This window comes from Mytilus trossulus, chromosome 2 (assembly GCF_036588685.1).
Source record: "Mytilus trossulus isolate FHL-02 chromosome 2, PNRI_Mtr1.1.1.hap1, whole genome shotgun sequence".
Classification (NCBI taxonomy): Eukaryota; Metazoa; Mollusca; class Bivalvia; order Mytilida; family Mytilidae; genus Mytilus; species Mytilus trossulus.
The window spans coordinates 88,715,048-88,727,713 of record NC_086374.1 but is presented as its reverse complement, the minus strand read 5'-3'; the positions used below and the strand labels follow the sequence as shown (position 1 = coordinate 88,727,713).

General features: G+C 32.4%; 1 protein-coding gene across 1 annotated transcript; it reads right to left on the bottom strand.

Annotated features, from left to right (window-relative positions):
• Positions 1 to 322: 322 nt before the first annotated feature.
• LOC134705505 (uncharacterized) lies at positions 323 to 11,556 on the bottom strand. The gene is made up of 2 exons (XM_063564224.1): positions 11,463 to 11,556; positions 323 to 2,118 (listed from the first exon to the last, which is right to left on the bottom strand). Exons 1-2 carry the CDS (start codon positions 11,468 to 11,470, stop codon positions 468 to 470), a joined length of 1,659 nt encoding a protein of 552 aa, XP_063420294.1. The 5' UTR covers positions 11,471 to 11,556; the 3' UTR covers positions 323 to 467.
• Between the last annotated feature and the right edge of the window lie 1,110 nt (positions 11,557 to 12,666).

Below are 12,666 nucleotides of genomic sequence, written 5' to 3'. Positions count from 1 at the left end.
AATGAACATGAGAGTCTTGTTTTTTTTCCTTTATTGTTTAAGCTATCAGGGCAGTTTTCTTTACTTTAATGCTTATTCGGTAAAGTTAAAATATAAATGATTTTAATAATTATTTATTTCTGTTTTGATTTATCTATCTTTTCTTTAAATCATTCATTTCTGTATTCAGTATTTTACTACTTTATTCCTTTATTTTTGAGGTTTTTTTTATTATAGTTTTGTTCTAAATTCTTTAAATTATTGCTTTCAGCTAATTTTTCCAGTATGGCTAAATTAGTCAGTGTAAAGCTTACCCGAGTGAAAATCTTTTACGCAACAATTTATCACCATTAATAACTTACAATTTTACATCAAAATGATCCTAAATTACCTCAAAAACATTTTAGTTTGATTTATTTTAAAATTTACCATTAATGTTTAATACTTTCTTCTTCTAGGCTTCTCAGTCAGGGTTCCATGATCAGAATTCATTCAGTTTTATAAACATTGATATGTTTACAATCGTTGTTCACCACTAACAGTTGTCTTGTTTCATAGTTGTACGATAAACGGGTCGGTCTATCAATACCATCGTCTGCTGTCAAAACGATATCACTTGTCTGTCCATCATGATATATTCTATGTATGTTGTTTGATCCTTTTCCAGCTACATACACATCACCACGATCGTCTATCGATATACCCACAGCACCGTCCAAGTCAGGACTGTTGTATATCTCACGTTCTTTTCCATCCTTTGTAACGATGAATACTTTGCCATTAGTATTGTCTGTACAATAGACATCACCATCTTGGCTGGCAAAGATGTTACTAGGATCAAACGATGTTTGTATTGTGTTCAGAACTTTACCATTGAAATCCACTATGGTAAGGGTATTGAGCTGATTTCTTATCCATATCTTATCCTTTAGACGGGTGATTCCTCTACAAAATCCTTCAACTTTGATTTTTCTACCAGGCTTAAATGATGTAAGGTTGATTATCTGGATACCTCCCAAACCTTCAGATACTACAACGTGACTGTTGTCATACATAGTAACGCACAGTGGGTTATAATCTATATCAATTACTCTGGATTTGGATCCATCAAGTTGGCAAACATATAGTTTGTTACATCCGTTCTGACCAAGGAGTAATCTCTCACCAGGAATAAAACAACCAGTAAAAACGCTCACTCCGTTTCCTAATTTCGTTGTTTGGAATGAGGTTGTCAAAGAGAGACTTCTCTTGTTTCTGGCCAAAAACTGACTTTGTTGGTAGATATTTAATTCTGGCATTTGAACGGGAACATTATCTACTGTTACTGTACCAAAATCTGGAAGTAATTTCTTTATTTTTGACTCTGATTCTGAAGAATGATATGTTAATACAGGGAAAGTTGTTATTTGAGTGTCTCTTATTTCCATTTCTTTTTTGTAGGTTTTTTCATCCAGAAATTTTATTGCTAGGAACAAATGGATTTCATTTGTGTATCGCTTCAGTGATTTAAGATCACTTTTCCATACAAACAGTGAGTCAGAGCTTGATTGGATGCTTTTTGTAGATCGGGACACCGTGTCGTTACAATGTCTATACTTCTTTTCAATGTCTTTATGTATATCTGCTTCTAACTTATCTAAATGAGCAATAGCTCTCTGTTTTATTTGCGACACTCTTTTCTTGATATTATATCGACTTTTTTCTAAACCTTCAAGTGCTGTTTTACTCTTAGTCAGTATGTTCTCTGTTACTTGACTGAAGTTGTCCATCCTTCTCTCTAGGTCAGAAATGGCGGTGCCATCTTTAACTCCCTTAGCAGCAGTTTCAATTGACAAGATGTGCTTGCAATTTTGATGTGATACAGGTACACACAAACCGCAGATTACTTTGTCATGTTGGAAGCAATACAGTACAATCTTTTGATCGGGATGATTATTGCAATTTTTGGACAAGGTAAGAAGCGATGAACTCAGTTGTTTTATATCAGTCATTGGTAATACATTGTGAGGAGGATACATCCTTTCATGAACTCTTCCACACGGTTTACATACAGGTTCAGTGCAGTCACTGCACCAATATACTGCATTTATGTTTTCGTTATAACGCTGACAACCAGCACAAAATTTACTGTCTGCCATACTGTAAGAAATAAAGATAAAAAGCTTAATCTTAAATAGTAAAGTATATGAAAATTCTTGGGGCAATCTTTGAATTCAAATGATCTACAAATTTTCAGTTAAATGTAGACATGCATTCTATTTTGATTAAAGTACTATCACGAACATAATAAAATTGAAACAAATTCTGATTTGATATTTAATTTAGATGTTCAACCTGAAATATATAGCTGTAGAAAAAAAGACAATAATATCCAGTCTATGGAAGGTGCGATACGATAAAAACTTTTCTTATATCAATGAGCGATATTGTCTTATATCAACGAGTTGCATTGTGGGAAATCTCAGACGAATGTTTACATTTTTATGAAGGAACGAAGATTTCTCGGTATAAATTAATGATTCTTTTCTTAAAACAGGCTGACATTTAACAAGACATACGTCTGCTGTATAATTTCCATGAATTATTTTAAGTTATACCAAGCAAGATGTATTTAAACGAGAAAATTGAATTGTTGAATAAATGAGACATAAATGCATGATTTATCATTTGTAGATGTACAAATTCAATTAATGTCATGTAGCAAATTATGTGGAATGCAATCGAGATGAATTAAATTGTTGGATAAGCCCAAATCGCCTATAAGTCAAAGATACTGCTATATTTTAAAATATCAATGCTATGTTTGTCTTATATCATAGAGATATTTTTTTAATATCAAAAATTTATGAATGCGATACTTTTCTAATATAACTGCTATAGTTTTCTAATATAGAATTAATAGGATGACACGTCACAATGCATGTCAAAAGAACCGCAAACATAATTCACAAACTTATTTCATGACCGGCTTAATGTTTGAGGATCAATATCACTAAAATTTCGTTTCTGTAACAAAATAAACGCTTACACGATCTTATCATTTTTAAAATGTTGCTTGACCCTATTGATATTTGAAAGTGTTAACAACCTGTTCAGTCTATTCTTTTGCAATCACATGCTTTAACCGACAAATTCTATCTGAAGTGATGATGCAATGGCGGAATTTGAATGCGGTTGTAAATAGTCTACCGACCTATTCGATTTTAATAAAGGTCCAGTGGCGGATCCGGAGGGGCGGGGGTTGAAATCCCCTTTTTTGGCCGATCAATGCATTTGAATGGGGATATATGGTTGAACCCCCTTTATCCTGGATTTGAACCCCCCCCCCTTTTAGAAACGGCTGAATACGCCTTTGAGGTCACACTCCTATAGCCTTTCCACATGGGTAATATCGAAATAAAAAAAATCATTACTTAAAAGAAAAAAAAACATTCATTCAAACAATCCAATTCAATACAGCAATGAATATTCAAATGGTAAAATAAATATTCCAAACAAATTAAAATGTACAAATGCTGTTGTCCCGATCTTTGAAGATACCAACTGAGTAGCCTCAGACTATAGATTGAACAACTTCAGATCGAACGAAAATCAAAAATCTTGTGAAACAGAAACTGTATGTATTATCAACATGGACGCTTATTTACAAATTTAGCTATATATTTTGGACCTTGGATTATAGCTCTCACGCTTTTATATAAGCTTTGGATTTCAAATATTTTGGCAACGAGCATCACTTCAGAGACACTGTATTGTCGAAATGCGCATCTAGTGCATGAACATTGGGACCGTTAATGTTATTACTTCCACTGGGTTGATGTCTCTGCTGGTGGACTTTTAGTACCCGGGGGTATCACCAGCCTAGTAGCCAGTACCTTGGTACTGGTACTGGCATGTAAATACGGATTTTTTGTATTTATTTAAATTTTCTGTAGCAATTTTTTAGAAATTATTATAAATTATGGAATGTATCTCCCTCATGCAAAGCTCTGATTCCTTTCACGGATTTGGCTATACTTTTTGAACCTTTTGGATTATAGCTCTTCATCTTTTATATAAGCTTTTGATTTCAAATATTTTGGCAACGAGCATCGCTGAGAGACGTGAATTGTCGAAATGCGCATCTGGTGCAGGAAAATTGGTACCATTAATGTTTTTACATCGCGACAACCGCCAGGACATTCCGCTGTATTGTTTCCAGAGATTTGACCTTAGTTTTTGACTAGTAACCGATCGTATAAATACGCTTACATTTCTTAGTGCAAAATAACAATCCGTTTCGCTTGTTATAAATTCATTTCTACAATGAATGCTTAAAAAAATGTTTAGAAAACAAATAGATAAGATGTAAACGCCAAACGCGCGTTTCGTCTACAAAAGACTCATCAGTGACGCTCGAATCCAAATGTGTATACATATTTTCTATATTTTAGAAATAATTCAGGGAAGCCATAGATTGTTGGAAATTTACACATGGATTGGGCCGTGATATTCGAATTTTATCCTGTTGATTTCTCCGAGCTCTTACAAGTGCATTACTTCTTTTTGTTATGCATCCAAATAAGAATAATAGTTTTTTTTTAATTGCACTTTTTAAAACAATAAAATCGGCAAAGGGTCTGCAAATAGGTTCCTATGCATGTAGATTTACGCGGAAAGTATATTGTACATAACAGCAATTATTATGTATACCTCTGAGTCTGCGCTAAGTATAGATCTATCGAGAATTTTGTCACAGTGCTGTTTCCAAAGCGACGTCATACTAGAATTATAAATTTGGATCTTTCAGTGCTGTTTATTTGGTATTTTTATTGACGTAATCGTTCTTGTACCATCATAACTGTCGTTACCGTTAAAGCTTAAGAAGTGTACTAGTTTATATTGCACTGTACAAAAGATTCAGCACCCAAATGACGTTTTTGGAGAGCAGGTATTTATAAAGGGATATTTTAAAGATTTATAGATATAAGAAGATGGTGCATGAGTTCGAATGAGACAACTTTCCACAAAGTATAATGATTTGTTTCAAGTAAACCATTATAGATCAAAGTAGGGCCTTAAACACAGAGCCTTGGCTCACAGCAAGCACCACGCTATATAAGAACACAAAAAAAATACTAGCGTTAAACCATTCAAACAGGAAAACCAACGGTCTAATTTGTATAAAAAAGGAGATTCAAAAGTACAGGTCAGATTTTGTCGAATCAATCTGAACGAGAACAGTATGATTCATCTTTGTCACAAGTTAGTTTCATTTTTATCAATAAAGAAAGTCTTACATGCATGCATTGCGAGCATATCAGATATATATTATTTCGGTGCGTTCATTATAAAATTGCTAAAAATTAATGTTATATAGTATGTGAACAATAATTTGATACTTAGCTATTTGATTACGATATTGTTTGTTAAACCACATCGGTACTGGCATTTTTACATTTTGAAAATGGTGGATTGAACCTGGTTTTATAGTGCTTAACCTCTCACGTGTATGGCAGTCTCATCAAATTCTGTCATACTTACAACGTTGCGTAAACAAAACAGACATAATGGGTAAAATTGTAAAAATATGGGTACAGCAGTCAAATATTGATACTAATAAGTGCTAATATTGATATAACAAAAACACCGCTATGATATTTTAAAAGTATCGTTGCCAAAAACAACATTTTCCGCATGAAATGTCTACATGTTTACAATTGATATTAGACAATATCGCTCATTGATATAAGAAAAGTTTTTATCGATACGCTTCTTCCATAGACTGATATCTAAAAGAAAAAGAATCGACTCATTCGAGGTGTCAAAACTAAAAAAAACTAATATATTATTTTCTATACATTTTCCGAAAGTTTAATATCATTTGAATTATTTTAAATAATACTTTATATACAAAACATTTGAAAGTCTGGAAATGCAGGAAATATGGATATTTGACCGTGTTCAAGTCAAAGTTGAAACTTTATCCTCAAACAGTTTTAATATTCAGAGGTGCTCGAAAAAACAACAGCGGCTTAAATGACAACATGAAAGCAAAACTAAGCAGAAGTAGAACAGAGTTTTGTAAAGTGCACTAATAAATATTTGTGTGAAAGGATATTAAAAATGGTATAAAATTGTATCAACATATACCTTAAAGTGATGGACCGTTTTCTGAAGTAAAAAAATAGATAATAGAAACATGGCCTTGGTTGTGCCGTTATACATGTATCTACATTTTATTACATAGAGACACACTCTATTTCCTAAAGCTATAACTTATTCTTATTTTTGCATATTTTAATTTGGTACCGTTAATTTTATTAATTCTCATCATTAAAAAGACAAATTTTCCAAAATTCATTATAATTTCGATTAGACTATAAATTATTGATATATCTACACAGCGGCGTATAAAAGGACTACAATTGTTGTCGGAATCATTCGTAAAGGATCTCTCCAATTACGTCAACCGTAAAAGTTTTACAAGTTTGGGCTTTTTAAAAAGCTGTTGACTGCTTTGGTCTATTCTCATTTAACATGTTTAAGAAATGTGGTTATTGATTTAGTATTGAAAATGTGTTTTTTTAGATACTGATTGATATAAAAATGATTTACTTTAAGAGCGTGCTTAATAAACTCATGCTTTTAAAATTTTGTTCAATTGACTTATTGAAATTAAAATATTTTCAAATTGACACGACTCTGGAGGTGTGCCTATATTTGTAGAAGTTATAAAATACAGATAATGCATTTGCTGTAAAAATTGAATAGGAACATTGCATGGCAACAAAATCGTGCATATTGCAGATCAACAAAGCAAATATACACGTATTAATAATTGATTTTCAATTTTGAAATTTATGCATAATAAAACGGACATGAATTAATGACAGTTGATCGTAACTGAAATACACATAGCTAATTTTCCACCATTTGAAATCTTATCCTGATACGAGAAAAGTCTGTAATTCTTTATCTCATTTAAGCCAATACCTGTTGATGTATCTCAATCGTATGATAAAGCAACCAATCAGAATCTATAATGTGTAAGTTATTATTTCAAGATGTCGTGTGTTTCAACTTAAACTAATAACTTCAGTTTCAACTGAAACCACTTGAAGAGCTTCGCACCGTGTTACGAAGCAAATACTAGGATTGTGTATATTTTCAATATTAGATTGTATCACTGCGACGGATTTCGTCCGTCATGGGGAAGAAACGACAATTCAAAGAATTTAACTTTATATATAGCCAATCTAATTAAAATTCAAGGCGCGACATATCAGAACAGAAGCAATTAAAGTATTTAATTTTAATTAGATTGATATATAGCTAATATAAGACAATAGTGTTGATTAAAAATTACACTAATCCAGACCCTTTTGTTTTCCACATAATTGATATTACCAATAATCAACAAGATCCTGGCCGAATCCGATATTGATACTAATAGTATATTCACCTGGGCCGTATGCATAAAACATCTTAACTAAGTATTCCTTAAACTTAGATTTCACTAAGAATTTCCTTAGTTAAGTAAAATTCTTAAGTGGTATGTATGGCACGCCTAGTTTATCTGAGATAATTTAAGATTAATTTATAAAAGTGGTTCAGGCGTGCCATATTAAGTCTTCACTTAATCAATAGTATAACACAGTACATGTACAAGTTTTAACTGACCAGTTAATCTAATTAGGAGCAAATATAAAATCGGCGCAAATGAAAAAATGAAATCGGCGCAAATGAAAGAATGAAAATTTTCAAAATCGGCGCAAAAGTCATACGCCCGTTCATACTTTTACATTGGCCGAGCAAAGAGCATAAAGACAAATCAAGTGACATTGCAATTGATAAATGGCTATCCCAATGTTTCGGGTGACCATTCCTTTCCCTAAATGAAATCGATGACTGCTTCACGTTTGATATTGTCTGACGCTCCGCTCGTTCTGATGACAAATTTCATACTTTCGTAGACAACGTACAAGTACACATTCCATTACGGTCAACCAATTCGTGATGGCGTCCATAAAATTAACGAAGGGATGATTTCAACTTCACCATGTGGAATTATTGGTTTAATAGCTCCCTTGTGAGAAAATGCGATCTCTAGAAATGCCCCTAACCAGTACGTATGCCAGACAAAGAAAAGATGGCCTTCTTTTCGACAATTACGCCAAATATAGAAGAGACGAAATCATAAGAAAGGAATATAATAGATGTGTTGCCTACTATACATACTCGGCAAAAACAGATTTATGATTTGAATGTATTCCGTTTTTATGGATTTGAATGCTGTACATATATTTTTAATTCGTCATTTTAGTATAAACAAAGTGCTTTTATCTTAGGTTTCTACTTCTTGATTTAAAACAGGAGACAATAGTTATATGCATGTTATGATTGACAATTCATAACATATTTACAACTGGCTAACGGAAGAGATCTTTAATGATAAATGAAAATAACATTACTGGGATGGAGAGTTGTCTCATTGGCACTAATACCACATCTTCTTATATCATTTCACCTGTTATTTACCTGTTATTTACCTGTAAAGAAAAATCGGCGCAAATGAAAAAAAAATCGGCGCAAATGAAAGAAAAAATTGGCGCAAATGAAATGCAGATCGGCTCAAATGCAAAACGCCGTAATAAATGGATTATTTAGAAATGTAGAAATATATAGAGAATAATACATGGCAAAATCCGTATCATATGTCGTATCATCCCGAGACATCAATATCAGCCCGAGGGCCTTTAGGCCCGAGGGATGATATTGGTCGAGGGTGATACGGCATGTGATACGGATTTTGCCATGTATTATACGCTTTATCATATATTTCAACAGAAGAGTTTTATATTATATGAACTGTTTTCTGATCCATAGCACTGGGTTACCTTCAGTTCTGCTTTTGTCTTGTTTCAAAGCTTTAAAATAACTGCTCAATTATTTATACGAAGCACCAAGGTTACCTTACAATCTGTTGTTTTGAAAATATTTTTTTTATTATTGTATTATTGAGTGTTTTGTATTTTTTATAGTTGCATTTAGTGTGCCAAAAAAATTGTTGTAAAAACTTGATGTTCGTGACATTACATACCAAACAATGACGTCATTCAAAAAATTGACCTATTTTTAGAGAAAAAAAAAATCTCAATTTTTTTATTTTTTTTAAAGTTTTTTTATATTTTTTTTTTTTTTGTTTTATAGAAAAAAAATTCTTCAGCAAAAAAACCCCTAAAAAACTGACTTACGTTTCAAAAAAAAAAAAAAAAAAAAAAAAGGTATGCGATACGGGTTTTACCATGCGATACGGGGTATGCGATACGGGTTTAGCCATGCGATACGGGGTATGCGATACAGGGTAGGTGATACAGACTGGAAAAAAGAACCTTTATTAGATATACAAAATAGCTGTATTTTGTACTAAATATATGATAAAATCAAATATCAGTCTAAAAGTTTGACTTCCAGTCAATTGATATCATATGCAAAACGGGAACTGGGCAGTTTAATCAATATTGAATATATGGATAAATGATTAACATCCAAAAAAGAAAATTTTGCAACTGAAATAAAACTCATAATAAATCTTACACATTAGTAAGTGACTTAATACTTTGTACTTACTTTCATTTCCGTTTTAGAACATTATACATCCAACAATAGAAATATTAAATACACGCATTTACAAGGTCGAGCATGTGACTTATAAAATCACTGACCAACACATTACAATGAATTCCAGGTGTTAAAAGTACAAAAAATTAAATGTCAATTATAAGTAATGTAGATTGTAGTGTGTCTTTTGGGGACTTTTGACGTATTTTATTTACTGCAGAACGTTATAAATATTGACAAGACTCAAGCTGGCAGCCACCTTTATCGGCCAATCAAGATAGCAGCCACTTTTTCCAGCAGCCAATTTTGACGATATGTCTAAAAACCAAAAAACTGCATAAGACCCAAACGTTCCAAAAATCGTTACATCTTAGTTAAATATAATTTAACAGTGGAATTCGACGGCAACTTCACGGGTTTTACTGATTTTAAAAGCATTTCATTAAGTTTTAAGTATGTATATGGAGTTACCCGCCGGTTTGTTATTCGATATTCCATATTCAATACCCAACCGTCTGCTAGCAGTCGGTTCAATATTTAAATTTAGTTGAAAAACATAAAAAAAGTATCATTTTCATAGTTGACAGGAGTGAAAAGATACGCCGCAAACAGTTTTATAACCCCTTCAAGCTGTCGTAAATTGCCGTTGTCCTCGAATATAAATCCTTATATAAGTTGCATTATTTGTCTTTATGTAATAAAGATTTTTATCAATAAAACGACATCAAAGATTTAATTTAATATATAAAACTAAAACTAAAGCCGGCCACTCTTAAAACATTCAGAAATACAAATAAAAATATCTATGGAAAGCAAAAAAAAAGAAAGAAATGTATAGTGAAAACCTACCGGAGATCGCTCAAGATGACGATGAGACCCCCTGGTCTTTCAATGTCCCAAATTCGACGATATTATATAGACTTTAATATATGAAATTGGGTGTAGATACAAACGTTATTAAAAGGATCTTGGGTTATGGGTATTGAAAATACGTAAATGGGCAACTTTGAACCTCTGTGGTGGCCAGACTGGCCCGGATCCCAGAAAAATATTTAAGTGGGGAATAGCTTGGGTCATACACTTATTTTCATATACGAGTCGACATCTTAGGTTTAATATAAAAACTTTTAAATTTTGCCGCCTTGTCACAAGATAGCACGAAATTCTAAAATAAAGTTGATATGCGGATTGAAAAAGGAGAACTAGTATCTAAAACAAAGCCGGACCGAAATGACTGAGCGGTATCTGAAAAATCCCCTACCGCATTAGTGGAATCTGTCACACCTTAGACATACTTTTACCTGGTATCTATGATGAGTTTATTTATTATTATTTTTTTACTTGAAATAAATTTATTGAAAATCACCTGAATATAATTTACCTTGTATAACCCAGGGAAGTACAGAAGCCGATTGATTTTGATAAGAATTATTTGACAATTCAAGATACGTTTATAGTATTTGTATATGTCTCTGTTTTCTTAAGGTGACATCTTTATGGCCTAATTAACACCTTTGATGGTCTTTTATCTGTTGATCACTTTATCTTAGATAAGTTAGTGTTTTCACAATGATTTACACGGCCAATGTTTACTTTGCAATTTCCTTCAATCCAGACTATTTGTCACTTTCGTTTCTATAATTTTTCTATTATATTTTTTTAAGAAAAAGAAAATCCACGAATTTAAAAACCCACGAACATGTAAATATAGCTAAAACCACGAAAATTGATACCCACGAATTAAAGTACTTTCACAGTAACAATACGAATAGTATTTTTGGAACTTAAGGGCGATGTTCCTTTTACAAATCGTAACGGGCCGATTACTCTGGGGAACTTGCCAGCGTGACAATCGCATGTTTAAAGGATTGTTTACTTACCTTGCCATTTCAAGATAAGCTTTCAAATTGTCTTTATGTTTGTTTGATTTGTCTTGTCCTTGTCTCGAAAGTCACCTCAAAATCACTTTCGTTTTCAGTCAAAATTCCAATTTGATTAAAGGGAGACGATCCAAATAGTCCCAATCTTTGTTCGACTTAATAAGCGCTACTGAACTTTAAATCGTATTTAGACTATATAAGAGACATGAAAATTCAAATCGGACAAAAAAGAAGAAGAAACGAATTCACACATACGTAAAGTGGTCGATTCAACTAAAGCATTCATGATGAAATCTTGCAATTCAGAGAAATATAATATCTTGAAATTACTTTTTATTTCAAATGGCTACTACGGTGACCAATGGTGACATTCATATGTTTTATTTTTTTTTACATATTTGTGTTCGTTTTTTGTGTGTATTGTATTATAAAAAAATATTGATGTTGTAATGTTTATGCACTTTGGGGCCCATAATTAGAAATACAATTTCTTCTTCTTCTTTTCCTTCTTCTAAATACATTTATGTAAATATAAGTCTCTGCTACTTCTCGTGTGACCATAAATAGTATGTAAATCATATCATGTCCGTGTTTATCTTTAACATGTAGAAGACTATAGTGAGCCATGGGATATTTACACGTATTTAATGTTGAAGATTCTATATTGACAACTGGCGCTTGGGGTATAGACCTTGAGAATGGACACTCTTTTCCAAATTACAATTGTGTTTAGAATTTGTAAGTCAATTTTCTTATATATATACTAAGTTCAATTATTTATAACTGACGTTTACCCACACTTCTTTTTATTCATTAATTTGTGTAACTGAATTCATATTCACCGTGTAGAACGCCACATGCGGCGGCGTGACGCCCATGTTTGATCAGGGTGGTGGTTTTGAAGCGAAGAAAATCTATCAAAACAAATTCAAGTATCAAGTATCTTTTTTCCAGAAATAGTTAGTACCAAATTATGTATTGCACGGAATCGAACCATAATCTATTTCCAGCAAGCAGAAGCAGACGATTACAGTGCTCCGGTTTCTCAAACATCTCTTCCTAGTTTTTCGTGTTTTAAAATGTGAGGTTCGTTTATAAATATATTCAAGCGATTAAGTTCAAAATGTCCGGTGACTTTTAAGATTTAGTTTAATTCAGTGAAGGGGGAAGTAGTTAATTAAGGCAGACGAAGAAAGTCAACACA